This window comes from Arvicola amphibius, chromosome 10 (genome assembly GCF_903992535.2).
Source record: "Arvicola amphibius chromosome 10, mArvAmp1.2, whole genome shotgun sequence".
Lineage (NCBI taxonomy): Eukaryota > Metazoa > Chordata > Mammalia > Rodentia > Cricetidae > Arvicola > Arvicola amphibius.
In genome coordinates, this window is record NC_052056.1 from 35,692,784 (window position 1) to 35,709,324 (window position 16,541).

The following is a 16,541-nucleotide window of genomic DNA, read 5'->3' on the forward strand; positions in this document are numbered from 1 at the left end:
AGTACTGAGTTCTTTGAAAAACATACACAGATATATTCTCCAAATCCTTCCCAGAGCAACACTGTTGTACTTCAATGATGTTCTGCTCCAAATACAAGCCCATACAACTTTAAATTTTTTGGGTCTTCATATAAATGCTGTACACGGTAAGTAACATAGGTTATCTTCATGAAAACCTTACCAAAACGCTTAAAAAGAAAAAAAAAAATCCCAAGTTAAATAGTAAGCTTGATAGGCTTAAGTTATGCTGTATTCAGATCCATTTTAAGTTCTTCAATATAATTCTGAAATCTAGCTGCCATGGTTTACAAATCCATATCTGCTTTCCTCCCTCAATTTTGTAGGAATATAAAAAATGACTTTTAGTTTCTGATTCTACAGGCTGCCTTCTCTCACCTATAACTAAAACAATAATTTTCTAATATAAATTCAAAATTCATGATGACCACTACATCATAATATTAAGATATCAATATATACATTGAGATACTTATTAAGCATTCATAAAAAATTTTACACTTTCAATGGGGAAACTACAAAAAAATCACAGACTTATCAATAGAAAATAAGCAATGACTCTTATTTTATTCAATTAGTATCTTACTATTTTTTCAAATCTACAAGTAACCCTAGCTGTTTCTTTTTGAGATTTAAGAACATGCCAAACAGTCATAGCATGGCTGATTTTCTGATTCAGAAACACATCCACACTGGATTTTACCTTTAAACTTTAGTTATAAAAATAGTCCTCCATGGACTGTCTTCTTCAAAGTTACCTATAAGTAGATTGTTTAGAACTCAGAATGCATTTTCCCACAAATATTTCTCTGAAAGATATCACATACGTCCCTAGATAGACCATAAAGGTCTTTCACAGAGTCCAGCAAAAGGAGGTAACATTCAATAAGAAATAGAGCTGGGAGTTTTCTGCTAACATGGGAAAGGAATTTCCTTCTATAAAACCTTCCCTCAGCAAACTTTTCTTCAAGGTATTTCTGTCATATAGCTGTGTCTTCATGTTCATTACCCACACTCTCAAATACTCAATTCTTCCTGGGGTAACACAAACCTCCCCCCATTTCCTTGTGCCCCAAGGTTAGACCTTTCTCCACTTTTCCACAACTACTCTTAAGAGTATCTGACCCAGATCTAAGCTCTCATCTCCTCATTTGTAAATATCTTAGCATATGGAGTTTGAGAAACTCATCCTAGCAGGACAATATTATTCACATTCTTTCTGAAGACTTTTCATCTTTTGCGTGGATTTGTAAGCCCAAATGGAATTTATCAGTAGAAAAATAGAAATCAAAATGAAAGAAAGGAGAGCCGGGCGGTGGCTCAGCGTGTAAGGCGCGCGCGAGTGAGTGCGTGAGGTGCGGAGTTCGAATCCCGTGTGTGATTCTGTCATGGAGCGGTTCTGTGTCCCGCGTTTGTGTCTGTGACCGTGTGCTGCATGAGAACTCTCTCCCACGCTGTCTTGTGGGAAAAAAAAAACAAAATGAAAGAAAGGAAAGCACAAAGACTACGTGGGTGAAGATATTATAGGAACAATGGTCTATAGAAGACAAAGGATAGCTCCTCTTGCTATACTCTCACAGACTATAATCTTTTATCTCTTATGAGCTGAAGACAATCTTGTTTTCTCACAGTAGCACCTGGTCGCACAGACAGGGGGAAAAGAAGCATACAGTTCCCAGGGTTTATACACCAGTTTTGTAAACCAATACTTTCCTTTTCTTTTTAAAATATAATAGTTTTGCTATTAAATTTAAATTATTAAATATATTCAAATAGAATTTCTTTTTATTTAATAAATTTAATTTTTGAGAACTTCATACATGAGCAGTGCATCTACAATACTCATGCATCCCCCCTCCTTCCAATTCCTCCCATGTCCCCTCCTTCCTGAAGTAACCATCTCTTCTTTAATTATTATTTTTACATGTTTTACATATGAATATATGTGTATATACATAAATACATATGCATATATGCACACTTGTGTGTCCAACCTATTGAGTCCATTTATTTTGCTCAGATATATATGTATCCCAGGCAAACCACTTTGGATTAAGCAGCCTTTGCACTCCCTATCACTATCGCTTCCCTTCCCTGGAAGTGATTGATTTTTCCCTCTCTCAGCAGCCATTGACCTTTTCTTCTAGATGTGGAAGCAAGAGGGATTTTTCTTTTCAGTGTAGCTTGTCAACTCCTGTTGGCATCATGCCAATCTTGTTCAAGCAAACATACTGTTGAGATTTCATGGGCTCGTTTTCCCTGTTATATTTGTAGAACACTATCTAGAAGCAGACATTCTGGTCCTCTGAATTTTTGCAATCTTTCTTCCCCTTTTCTGTGATTTTCCCTGAGCCTTCAGTATAGTGGTTATATAGCAAACATATCAGTTAGGACTGGAAGCCACACAGTATTTGAATACAATACTTGAATACAAGGTATTTTTATCTTACTCACTTCTTCCAACTCCTCTAACCTCTAGCATCCTGGCCCCATGCCCCCACGTACATAGTCTATTCTCTTGCTTATGGAACTCATCAAATCTGATTAATAATGCTCATATATTCGTGCATCAACAGGGGCATTGCAAACCTACCTTGGACAACACCGCATGAAAAACTGATTTTCCTCTCCAAGCAGCCAACAACTATCAATAGTTTCTTGGATATAGGTGGAACCTTGTCAGCTCTTGCCCTATGCCTGCTAGAATGTGATCTGTGCATGTCTTATATAGCCAACCATACCTGCTATGAGTTCATGAGAGCAATAATCATGTCATGTCCCGAAGTCCTGTCCTGATCATCCCCACCCTCTGACTTTTATAATCTTTCAGCCCTCTGTTACTTGGTGGACCCTGAACAGCGGAGAAAGCATGATATACATGTCCCTTTTGTGTCTAAACTCTCCACAGACCCATGTTCTCTGCATCTAGACTGACTGAGAGTCTGGTTCTTAAATGCCAGCAACTCAAAAAGGAGTTTCTCAGATGAAAAGTGAGAGCTTCATGAATCTGTGAATACAGAGTTCCTTATCAGGATGTGATCAGATACTATGGCCATTTAGCAAAATAATAATGAAAGGGTCCCCTTAGGGTCCATGAGCTCATTGGTCATAGGCTCTTTACAAAAATTATAGTACATGACATGAGTTTCTTAGAAACCACTTCTCATCCAGCCATTTTACTATTTAAGTCAGAGTTAGAATATAATAATTTTCAGGTTTCAGCTAAGCCTTCTAATTGTAATTCAATTTTTATTATTTATTTAAGATTGTTTCCTGTAAGTATACAATATACTTTGAACACATTCCCCCTAGCTTTCACATACTCTTTCCCTTCTCCTCTCTCCCCCTCCAAATAGACAGTTTTGCTTATACTTTCATATCTGTTTGTGTATAATTTTATGTAACTATATAAAATCTAAAACCAACAAATAGTGGAAAATATGTGAATTTGCCTTTCTGGGACTGTCTTAATGTAGTTACTATGATGATCCATTTTCTGGCATACAGAATAACTTCATTCTTTAAAACTGTAAGAAAATTCCATTGTGTATGTTTTAAATGGTTGTAAGCATTTCACATAACCTATAGTAGGTAAACAAAAAAGATACTCTAACATACACATGAAACAAACTTTAGTAACTTCTTGTTAGGCCTTAAGGCACTGTCGTTATCCAATAGTGCTTATTGCACCATGTGTGTGATTTATTCATCATAGGAAACCAAGGTCTAGTGCTGAGAATTGGATCCTCTATAAATATGCGTTCAATGAATGATGAGTAATTTTAGTATTCTTCTCAAGAGGACTGACTTGTCATCGACAAGGTATAATAATGTTACCACTCATAGTTAACCTTTCTAGGTCATGAATCACTAAACTTATCTATCTTGTATATAGTACTGCACCTTTTTCAGCAACAGCTTAAGAACATTGATTTATATTATGGTCCTCAATTTTTTTATAGGTTTTAAGTATATTTTGTTCGTAGTCTCAATATAGCCAAGATTCTTTAATAATAACACCCCCAAAATATATAGCAGGAAGAGTATATGATATTTATCCCCACTTTTCTTGCTCTGTAGCAGAAATGCAGGGATCTGTTATTTATAGTCAAAAGATCTTGCTTTTAAAAGTGGAGATAGCTCCAAGTGTAATCAGCATTTCAAAGCCTGTTCATATATGATATTCTTGGGGAAAATCCTAGCAAATCTAATTTTCTATGAAAAAAAATAGTTCAAGAAACATATCTTACTGCTTACCAAGGATTTGAATGACTTCTCTCACTAAGAGAAAAATGCATTCAACAGTTTAATTCAGTGGGTATTTCTTGAGGATTTATCAGTTGCCAGTTCTGGGATAGACCCTTAGAGTGTAAGGATGAACGCAACAAGGTAGATTCAGTCCTATAAAAATAAATGGCTTTCCCAAATCAGTGCTCTATTCTGTTTGGTTAATCACAGGCTTTGGCAGGCAGCTTCTAAAATTAATCTTGAACTTCATTCAAGCCAATATCTTCCTCTTGGATTATCCTATTATCTTCTAAACTTATCTCTCTGCTTCTACTGTCCACATGAAAATAAGAATGTAGCTTTCTTCACTTAATATGAAATAATTCCCCAACTTCTCATATTTTGAAAAGACATTTAACTATGATGACTTTCGTGGCTCTCCTTGACTTTACTTTCTCAAGCTTTTCAGGTCCTCTCTTACTCTCCCCATGTAGCAGATTCCAGCCTCCCTGGTTTTCCCTTCTCTTGCCAGACTAACTCATCTTTAATATGAGCCATTGGTATGTGCTGAGAACTTTCATATGTTCCATTATAACATGATTTTCTGGACCATTCTATCATATTTGTTTTAGTGTCATTCTTTGAAATTATCTCACTTATTTTTTGTTTTATTTTATTAAAAATTTCTGCCTCCTCCCCGCCTCCCATTTACCTCCCCCTCCCCCCTCCACTCCCCCTTCCTCTTCTGTCCGAAGAGCAGTAGGGGTTCCCTGCCCTGTGGGAAGTCCAAGTTCCTCCCCCCTCCATCCAGGTTGTCTCTCAAGTACAGCACCTTTCTTTGTTTTGGGTTTTCATGTTGACCTCTGTCAACCCAGCAATCATTGCCCCACAGTAGAACTTTGATGAGTACTGTCCCAGGGCATGTAATTATACAAAACATCACTTAGAAGATAAAACTAATCATGAAAAGCTCAGGTGAAGGAAAACAGGTCAGTAACCCTTGAGGAGGGACTGTATAAGCCCAGCATATTAGCTGTTACCAGTTTTAGGAGTGAAGTGAACGCACAAAAGATAAATCAAAATAAGCACAAGGGTCTAAAGATCTAAAGGAGAGTCATAATTTCAATTTCATCATGGAAACATTACATATTGTTCTGTCTCTAAAGATCACTGGCTGAAAAGTGTTAGGCGATGACAGTAACAGTATAAGATTTTGGTTTTCTTAGGATTTGCACACATTTATCAAAAAGTAAAATTCAACAGACCATCATATCATGACTTTGGACACCATGATATTCTAATCCAATATTTGTTCTGAGTTTAGGTCAGCTACCTCAACTCATTAGAAGAATGAACTTTGAAAAGCTTAATGTGTCTGTGGGTGCAACTCACAGAGAACAGCCTTGAGCACCATCAAAACAGCTGGAGTTGCTGCAGAGATGATGAGACATGCCAGTGACAGCTTAGATCCAGAGGATGCTGTGCCCTCAGGAATGAGGAAGGGTGTGATGGAGCTCTCTGCAGCGTTCAGAATAGCAATCATTATTATGTATAGCTCTCAGAAAACCCTTCCAATCAGGCTCACCCTTCCTGTCAGTTAGAGGATAAATTCCCTGTTTCTCAGCAGTGAGGTTGAGAAAGCAAAGAAAGAACAGTGTAAAAACAAACAGAATTCTAGCTACTAAGTTCCAAATGCATTGTGTAAATATGTCACCTTCTCTTGCCTTCATTTGGATCTGCCTTTCGGGGAAGAAACCATATGTCATATAAAAAAATCACACTTTTGTTTTGATTAATCTCCAGTAGGAAGCCAAAAGATATTAAATTTCAGCATTCTCACATTTTTCTCCACCCCTCGTAAACAATTCAATTGGATTTGAATTAATATTTATCAAGCACTATGCTGTAGATAGTAGCAAGGTGAATGTTGTTACAGAAAACAGAAGTGCTATATAAAAGGGGTAAGACTCTTGCCCAGTCTTAAGAAAACAACCTATTTTATACAGAATAATAGGAATGTCATAACAGTAGCAATCAGTACACCTTGAGATGCTAAAATAGTTTGTTTAAATCCTGTCACTCTTTACTAACCACATACCATACACAAGAAAGCCAAGTCCTGAACGGAATTTGTAAAAGTCATGTTGTCAATGAGTAGAAAAGGGGATATAGATTTTTTGTTTGGAGAACACAGTTACATTGTTTCTATAGAAAATATATAGTGTAATGCCTTGTTTGTGAATAAATGAGGCTATTCTTGGACGGACATAGAATAAAATAGACTTTGTTGAGTTGTCTGGAATGTTCTTGTTTGCTATGTTTTGTCTTAATAGTCTCAGAGATCATTTACAGCATATTTTATTATGCTAAGTAATACTTCCCAAACTATCCAAGGCTAGGTGAAGATGAGGCTAGCTCTCTTTCTGACAATCCTAATATATATGAATGCATACTCTCTAATTCAGGGCTTATGAAGCTGTTATACACACAATTCCTTTTACCCAAGAAACTTTTATATAACTTTAGGCAGGTATGTACATAAAAAAATCTTTGTAGAAGTCAACAAATTACTGGTAATAAATCATTTACTAATAAGAAATTGTTTATTTAAATAAATTACTTTGTATATACCTGATTTCATTATCTTTTAAAAACAATAGGAAATTTTTTCACTTATAGGAGGGATGTGGTTATCTACTCATAAGGAATAAAAACTTGGGGGCTGGAGTCATGGCTCAGTAGTTTACAGTCCTTCCTCTTGCAGCGGTTCTAAGTTCAGTTCCTAGTACCCACATGGCTACGTGACCATAACTCCAGTTTTAAGGACATTTCAACCCTCTTCTAACCTCCAAGGCACCCGGCATGCACATGGCACAAACATATACATGCAGTCAAAGCACTCATACACATAAAATAAGTATATTTTAAAAATAATTAGCTGTTGATGGTAGGGTGTCAGATCAGAGGGTAAGGTTCTTGCAGAACTAGTGTAAAGGAATGCGTTTGAGTCCCCAGGACCCAAACAAAGCCAGATGACGTAGTTTCTGTACTCATAGGGCTCCTCTGACAAGATGGGAGGCAGAGAAAATAAAAGAGCATCTTCAGATGCTCATAGACCAGACAACCTGGTGATTACTGACATGAACTAGATATCCTGCCTCCTATAAGGTTGAATGGAAATCCCTGAGTTGTCCTCTGATGTACAGAAGGTGTGTCCATGTCTGTACTCACACACTTGTCATGCATGTACATATGTACACATGCATATCATTTTAAAATAATTAAATATTTTTTAAAAATTGAAAATGCATTTTAAAATAATTGAATATATGCTGAATACTTGAAAATATGGAACACAGAGATCTTTAATGACTTCCATAGTTCATCAATATTTTTATTCAGCTATCAATACTGAGAGCATTGCTTTGCATAAATATGTAATACAAAATAGCAGTACATATAGCAACTGTAGCATGAATGATAAATACTCAGAGAAATATCCAGGGTTCAAGCTAAAGATTAGAAAAGCAAAACAGTTAAGCCACTAGAGAAGTCTTATCACTGCCAAGACTAGGCAACTGCATATTGAGTCCTGAATGTCTGTCTTCTCCCATTTTATATTCCTCTTTAGTGCTAGGATTAAAGGCATGTGACTCCCTAGTACTGGGATTTAGGTTGTGAGCCACCACTACCTGGATCTGTTTCTTCATTGATCTTGTGTAGTTCAGGGTGGCCTTCAACTCACAGAGATGCATCTCCCTCTTGTCTCCTGAATCCTGGTATTAAAAGTGTCTGTCCTCTAGTGGCTTAGTTTTGCCCTCTGATTTTAAGGCAATTATTTATTAAAACATAAATAAAATACTACTATTAGCATGCTTTCAGATATCATTAGAAATTCTGTACTAATTCCAAACTAGTACTGATTAAATGATATTCTTTATCAATCTCACCTCAGCTCCTCAATTAGAAAATTTTTAACTCAACCATCCTAATACAATGCAATTCAAAAATATACCAATGTGATATTTATGTGCTGAAAAATTATGCAAGAAAATATTTTCTTTGTTTTTCATGATTAAAGCATTATATTTGCATAACAGCAGGAATCTTTACATGTTCAGTAAAAACACTGCAGTTCATAACATGCAAGTCTTGTATCTGAGCTGATGTATTTCAAGCAGTATCTCCTGGTAGTGCATGGCGTGCACACCGCAAAGTGACAGAATACGTACTGCAAATTACACATGTGTGTTCAGAGCCAGTACTGCGGTGACGTCTCAACAGTACAACATGAGCAAGCACTGCTGGAAATGCCTGGATTTGTCACACAATTGTTTTAAATTAATGTTTGATCATTGCATAGTCTTAAGCCTTTTACTATTATCAGATATTGCTGAACCCACACCCAATCACATGATTCCATGTAGAGTTGGGTCCCATAATTTAGAAAGTTCTACTTTGTAGTGTTTATAAATACTAACTCCACCAGTACATGATGGTGATAAAAACTACACTTAGATCCCACAGGGGTTTTTTTGGAGGGGAGCATTAAATGGAAAAGTACCCATATCACTGCTTTATAGTGATTTATAATGTGTACTTTTTCCCCCAGGCCAGTGTGGGGGCAATTAAGATATGCATAACACAAATAATATTCAATTACTTTTGGAGTTTACCTTTCACCTGCATGATATTTTATGAACAATGGATGGATGGATGGATGGTTGGATGGATGGATGGATGGTTGGATGGATGGATGGATGGGTGGATAGTTGGATGGATGGATGGATGGATGGTTGGATGGATGGATGGATGGATGGATGGATGGATAGATGGATGGAAGGATGGATGGATGGATGGATGGATGGATGGATGGATGGATGGATGGACAAACAAATGGATGATGAGCTAAGGAGACAGATTGAAAGATGTAGAAATTGTCACAGGTAGCTGATCAGGGTAATAAATTAGCAAAAGATTTGCATTAAAAAAGTACCACATTAGGGTAAGCTCCTAGATTGAATGCCCTACATGCTGGGACTTCTGGCACTTTGGAGGCTAATGTTTTTCCCAGAGTTTCCTGTCTTGAGAATAACCATGGCTGCAGAAAGTTGTATAACCAAAGGCCATTAGACTTTCCAGGGTCAATCTGAATGGGTAATTGATTATTGTAAATACACAAGACCCAAACCTACCCCTAAAGGCCTGTTTTTTTAATGTATTGGCCTTTAATATCCCCCATGTCCAGTCTTGCTTTTAGTCTGTCTCACAGAGGTCTAATCAACAACAAGATTTAGGGAAACTAATGCTTCTCTGCAATACCAAGGACAATGCATATTTCTCTGCATGTGGCAGAGAAGAACTTAATAATAACAAACTATTTTTCCTTGAATGTTACTGTCTTTATTCATATTAGATTCCTGAACTTTTTACCTATTAGAACTTGATAACATTCACAAAAATACAGACTTACTGAAAAAAAGCACACATGTGCCATGTTGTTCTTATGAAAATGGTTAAGATTTATGGACTCTGGGAGATTTCTTGGCCAAATGAATTAGAAATGATAATGAACTTTGTGTGGTCTCTGAAACAACATGTACAAAGTAGTTCAGATTGCTTTAACACACCAGAATCTCAGGTTTTAGACAACAGTGCTTACCACTGGTAGAACACAAATTGCCATGCAACTGACAGGAAAGCAGTTAATCAAATTATCTTCAAGTGTTGACAACAGCATTAAAATAAACCATTAAAATCTCACACACCCAATCACATGGGAGTAATTCAAATATTCACCAACCTTAAATGAATACAAAATGAATAAAATATAACAATACAGAGATAAAACTCTGATACATGCTACTATGAGAATGAGTCTCAGAAACATTAGGCTATAACCTGAAAGAAGATAGTCCTAAAAAGCTGCATATTTCTGCTTAGGAAATATTAAGAGTAGGTAAAGACCCACTGTGGTAGAAAGTAAGTTTGTGGCTGCCTAGCATAGTAGGATTATTGAGCATAGCAGGGTGAAATGGTCCATAAGAGGTTGTCTTGGGGGTGATGAAAATTAGTCTTAAGTTCTATTAGGTTGTGTGCTTCAAAAGGATAAATGTTAAGCTATGGAAAATCTGTGTTACTAAAGCTGTTGAAAAGAATGTGATACAATGTTGGTGAATATATGAAAATGACATTTTAAATGGCATGTGGGGGAATGTAAACCAGTGCAGTCATTTGAAACCCAGTATGGATAATCTTCAGAAAACTAAAATTAGAACTGTTATATAACCCACTCATGGGTTACAACCTGAAGTAATCTAAGGTAACATAAAATGGAGACACCCACATGGGACCTTCATCCTAGCACTCTTCCCAGCAGACCCTCCTAAAGACAACACAGGAGCCCATGTGTGTATGCACAGAAGCAGAAACATGGTGTATATAAATAATGTTCTGTTCTTCCGCCATTAAGCAAGAATGGAACCAATGCAATTATTCTAGAATATGGGTGGAATTGAAGATTATCATACTAAACAAAATTAGCTACTATTAGGATTGGAAAGATGCTTCAGTCACTAAAATGCCCACATTAAGGATCTTAGGTTGTAATACCAGCATCCATATAAAGGGCAAGGCACAGAAATACACACCTGCAAACCTAAAGCAACAGAAGCAGAGCTGGGAGATGGCTCATTGGCCTGTCGATGAAGTTGAATCAGTAAGTTGCAGGTTCAGTGAGTACCTCGGCCTCAAAAAAAAAAAAAAAAAAAGAAATTTAAAAATACAAACAGCAATAGTAAATACCCAATATCAATGTTGTATACACATCTGAAGACACACACACACACACACATACACACACACACACACACACACACACACTGACCAGTCTTAGAAACATAATATTTTCTTTCATATATAAAATCTAAGTAATAGAAGTAAAATGAACAAAAAACAGCATCATTAAAATAGGAGTGAGTCTATAGAAATTGGTAGGGTACCAGTAATCAGAAGGAAAGCAAGTGATATGCATAAATCATTGGATGAGAATTTTCAACAAAATAGCTTGTATATGTGCATGTGGCTGTAAAGGCCATAATGTAGTGAGAGGGTGCCGCTTGTTGGTTCCTGTCTTGGCTATCTTAGATCCGAAATAATCACAATAATAAAATCAACACAAGACAGAAGGACCTCCCACACCACTCACTACTATTTTTACAGTTCATATTTGCTAATAAAAAGAGTCATACTTTTTAAATAGTAATTTTATTCTTTGTGGCATCCTCAAGATAGATTGGAAGCTACATTTCCATGTGGCTTTGGATACCTGTTTGCTTTAATGTAAATAGGTATTTAGAGTAACAACATATTTTTCAGGAAACAGAATTTTCTGATTCACTGTAGCTATAAAATTTTAAGTGATAAAAACAGAGATTCATTAAGTCTTAGCAATTATTAAAACAATCCAGGAGGTGGCTGTGTATTTTTAACTGAGTCTCATGAAAACTCTGGGTTGGATCACTCCACTTGTACAAAGAAGAGAGTGAGGTCTTTTTTAATTCCCCATGGTTCACAAACTCCTCCTGCTGCTTAACACTTGTGCCTGACAGTAACTATGATCTGGAGGAACTTTACTTTCTGAGAAAGAATTACCTTTATAGTGTAGTGTAATCCTTTCAGGAAAAATAGAATTTATGTTTTCATTTCTCGAATTTTAAGATTTTGAATAGAAGAGAGGTGGGTAGAACACATGAAAGAAGAGGCCGATTCCATCTAGCAGTGGACCGTCTATGAAGATGGATTGGGAACATAGAGAGCTAATAACACCAAGCATTTTCTTTGCTGGGTTATCTTTTGTACATTAATTATACAGAAGAGCCTACTTTAATGGACACACTTTCTGTAAGGAAGCTTCTTTTAAGATAAACTTCCTTTCTCTACTCTGCACTTGACTTTGGAGATATAATCTGAGATAGGGGGAGACATAAATGATATGATAAGGCCAAATTTGCACCATTGGTATGTAAGCTTATTCTTCTGAATAACCAATGGGACAGCATTGAGGAGGACGCTGTCTCACTGGGAGAAATGCAGTGGGTCTCATCAACCCTGAGTCTAAGCTATTCTGTGATTTTTATCAAATATTCACGACAAACAGCTTGTACAGAAAAAAATTTAAATGTCCTTATATGTGTTTGTATTATATATGAAAATATACCCTATGTATATTTCCACTTTTAATATCACTCATAAATTAATTTGGACTGGTGTATAAAAATGACTTAAATCTTTTATGCTTCTCTGTACCTCTTTGAAGACAACAGTCTCCAAGCAATCAGTATGTTAATATGTATTATTTTTATCTGTATTTGCATCTGACATCGAGACAACTATCTGCATTTGACTTTGCTGTACTTGCACTTTGCACACAATACTGTTAGACTGCTTTTTTTTTAACTCTTTTATACATTATGTATTGTTTTTTACTCTGGGTGAGAGGATAAGATGCTATGTGTTGATTGTTATACAACACTACCCTGCCTGGCTTATTAGTCACATTGTGGTATTTAGTGTAATTATTCTAGCCAAGAGCTAAAATACCTTCTTTCCAGTCAACTGCTAATACTTTTTTAATATTTGTCCAATATACTTGAAAATAATCGAGTTATTTTTGTTTATTTGTGTTTTTCTATTTTGTCTGCAGCTTTCCTAAACCCATTTCATGTTTACTATATATTTGTTTTTTTCTGAATGACCTAGCCCGATTGCCAATCTCCACAGTATTTCTAGTTACCACATGAGTTTCTCCTAATCGCAGGTTTTGCTTCTCTTCTTCCTGCTTGTGCAGCCCCAGCAAAGCTTATAACTATGGAAGGCCCATTGTGTATTCTCTGCAGCCTTTTCTCTCATACCATTTTACTTCAGTTTGTTCTTGTTTAAAAAGAAGAAAAGTCTTTGACATCATTTTCTCTGGAGGTCAACTTGACTGGCTGCCCTCTATCCTTGTTTACTTCATCACCCCAGTTACCTTTGATTCCTCCTTTAAATGTAAGACAAGGGTCTTGCATTGTGTTAGGAAGACAAGCAACTATCAGTAGAATTGATGCATACCTTTAAAAGATCCTGAACAATAAATCCATGGTTTAGCCAGGTGGTGGTGGCACATGCCTTTAATCTCAGCACTCAGGATGCAGAGGCAGGTGAATCTCTGTGAGTATGAGGCCACCTGGTCTATAAAGCAGGTACCAGGACAAGCTCTAGGGAAACCCTGTCTCAAATATATATATATATATATATATATATATATATATATATATATAGCCATGGCTTAAGTTACTGTATATATGCATGAACATTTATTAATACCAGTTAACTAACAGGTATAATTCTCTCACAGAAACATGATGGTCACTTCACTGTCATCCAGTTGGTCGGCATGCTGCGGGGCATCGCATCAGGCATGAAGTATCTTTCTGATATGGGATATGTTCATCGAGACCTAGCAGCCAGGAATATATTGGTGAACAGCAACTTAGTGTGCAAAGTCTCTGATTTCGGTCTCTCCCGGGTACTGGAGGATGATCCGGAAGCGGCTTATACAACAACTGTGAGTTTCGTGCCCTGTCTATCTACCATGTTTACTTTTAGTTCTCTAACAATATTAGAATAATTGTTTGTGTTTCCCCAATCTCATGTTTCCACTTTTTATTTTTTTCTAAATAATATGTGACTTAGTTAAAAGGACTTGTTATGTTTGAAGGCTTGGAATGTTGTTAGAGGCAGGTTGGAAGGGGAGAGGAACAAAAGAGATGCCTTGGTTGGGGCACATTTCGGGATTGGGGGAAACCTGGTACCAGGGAGATTCCTAGAAGCCCACAAAGATGAGCCCAACTTCCCTAATTGCTATCAAAGATACTCTATTCAATAAGTGAGCTCTAAGAGTCTTGCAGAAGAAAGGGAAAGGGGATTGTATGAGCCATGGGGGGGGGGGTAAGAATGGGGAAACTAACAGAGCTCATGGACCCTGGACCAATAGTTACAGAGACTGCATGGAACTGACCTAGGCATGTATGTGACAATCCTGTAGCTTGGTCTCCTGGTAAGGCTTCTAACAATGAAAGCAAGACCTTTCCCTGGCACTTAGCTGGCTTTTCATAACCTGTTCCCCAAGATGGATTGCCCGATGCTAACTTGATGTAGAGGGAGAAGCTAGGTCGATCTGATGTGCCATGCTTTGTGCATGCCCATGGGAGGCCTTTTTCTGAATGGAGATGGGGAGAAGCCTATGGGAAGAGGGGTAGATGGGAAAGAGGAGGAGACTGGAGGGCAGGAGGGAGGGGAAACTGGTTGGTATGTAGAATAAATGAAAAAGGTGTTATTTTAAAAATAATTAAAGAGTTCTGAAAAAATTATATAATGTCACATTCACCATGGATACCTTAAATATTTCTGAATGCTCCAAGCCAATCAACTGGATTCATCTCCTTGGATACTGTTTTGAAGGATTTAATCTTACCATCTTTATTGAAGTATGTTAAAGCTGTTGATTTTTAATTGTGACTGTCATCACTTGTTTATTAAAATTCTCACAAATGCCTCACTTGAGATTTAAATCAGCTTCACTGAAAAAGCAAGTCTATGAAACTATTTAAAATATATTTGTTCTTTCTCCCTTCCTAATATTGTAAATAATTTTTGAATGACAACCTATTAATTCTCTTTTATTTCATTTTCTCTTTAATATTTTGAAATTTCAAATTTGAGGTAGATAGAAGTTTGATATTTTAATTAAAAAAATTGCCCTTATAATTTTTGGAATGTTCTATGATAATTTGTCAGCATTTTCTCAGTTTTAATATAAAATAGAGTTCTATAGAAAATAGATTAATCTCCAAGTCTGATATATAAGGTACAGGCATTCATTGATCTTTTAGTTTAACCAAAAACTTTTTAAAAATAAAAATTTATAGAACTTGGAAATACATTAGTCATTTTAGAAAAAATGTATTTTAAACTCCATTTTCTATTTAGAAAATACTGTAGCTATTTTTACTTTTCTAACTTTTATTTTCTTTCTTCATTTTTGTTGTTTATTTACTTTTTGTTTTAAAGTTTCCCCTGCCTCTCCCCCTTTCAATCCCAGTCCTATATTCCCTCTATTCCCCCACAGCCACCATCCACTTCTCCTCCACTGTTTCTCTTCAAATACAGACTGGTCTTCCATGGAGATCAGCAGGGTATATCAAGCTTTATTAAGACTGGGTTCCTCCTCTTTTATTAATGCTGGATGAGGCAATGCAATAGGAGGAATGGGTCCCAAAAGCAGGCATCAGAGTTGGAGACTCTCAGCTAGTAGTCTCACAAGAAGAGCACATTAAACAACTGTAACATAAATGCAGAGAGGTCAGTCCCATGCAGGTTCCCTGGTTGTCGTTTAAGTCACTGTGACCCTTTATGAGCCCAGGTTAGTTGGTTCTGTGGGTTTTCTTGTTGATGCCCTTGACCCTTTTAGCTTCCTACAATCCTTCTCCCTTGTCCATCAGATTCTCCAAACTCAGCCTAATGTTGGGCTGTGGGTCTCTGCATCTATTCCTATCAGTTGCAGTTGCCTCTGACGGCAGTTGGGCAAGGCATCCATCTATGAGCATAGCAGAGTATTATTAGGAATCATTTCAATGTTTTTTTTTTCTTTGCCAGTCATGTTTGGTTATATCTAAGGCCTCTAGGGGATCCCACCTCTGTTTCCTGGCCCTTGGGGTGAGCTCCTCAGGGTATGGGTCTCCAGAAAGGCTCATTGTCAGTTGGTCACTCCTGTATTTTCTGTGCTATGTTTACCCAGCACGTCTTGTATGCAGTATAAATTGTAGGTCAAAGATTTTGTGGTTGGTCTGGTGTCTCAGTCTCTCCTCTGAAACTCTTGCCTGGTTACAGGAAAAGGACAGTTCAGTCTCTGTATCCCTCTTAGAAATATTTTCTAACGCAAGCCCTCTGTTGATACAAAAATCCCAATCAAGCCAAATCACAAAAAGCAAAATTAAAGATTTCCAGGTTTAATAGGACACCTCCTGCGCTCTCAGGAGGCCCCAGGGAGTAGATTAAATAGATTGGGGGAATTGTCTTGACCTCCACTGGGGAGGGGTCAAGGTTTGGCAGATGCCTTGCCCCTTCTGGGGTGGGTGGAAGGGTCAAGGTTCGCGGACACAGGGGCAGGGCCTCCAAAGATGGAGGCCAGAGACGGGGATTTACAATCCTGTATTGCTAGGAGTCTTAGCTAGGGTCACCCTCATAGGTTCCTG

General features: G+C 37.1%; 1 protein-coding gene across 1 annotated transcript in view; it reads left to right on the forward strand.

Annotated features, from left to right (window-relative positions):
• Positions 1-16,541, forward strand: part of Epha6 (EPH receptor A6) — a 917,349-nt gene that overhangs the window by 777,867 nt on the left and 122,941 nt on the right. Inside the window, exon 14 of the mRNA XM_038345322.1 lies at positions 13,643-13,852. Within this exon, the coding sequence (XP_038201250.1) occupies positions 13,643-13,852 (210 nt within the window). The remainder of the gene's footprint in view (positions 1-13,642; positions 13,853-16,541) is intronic.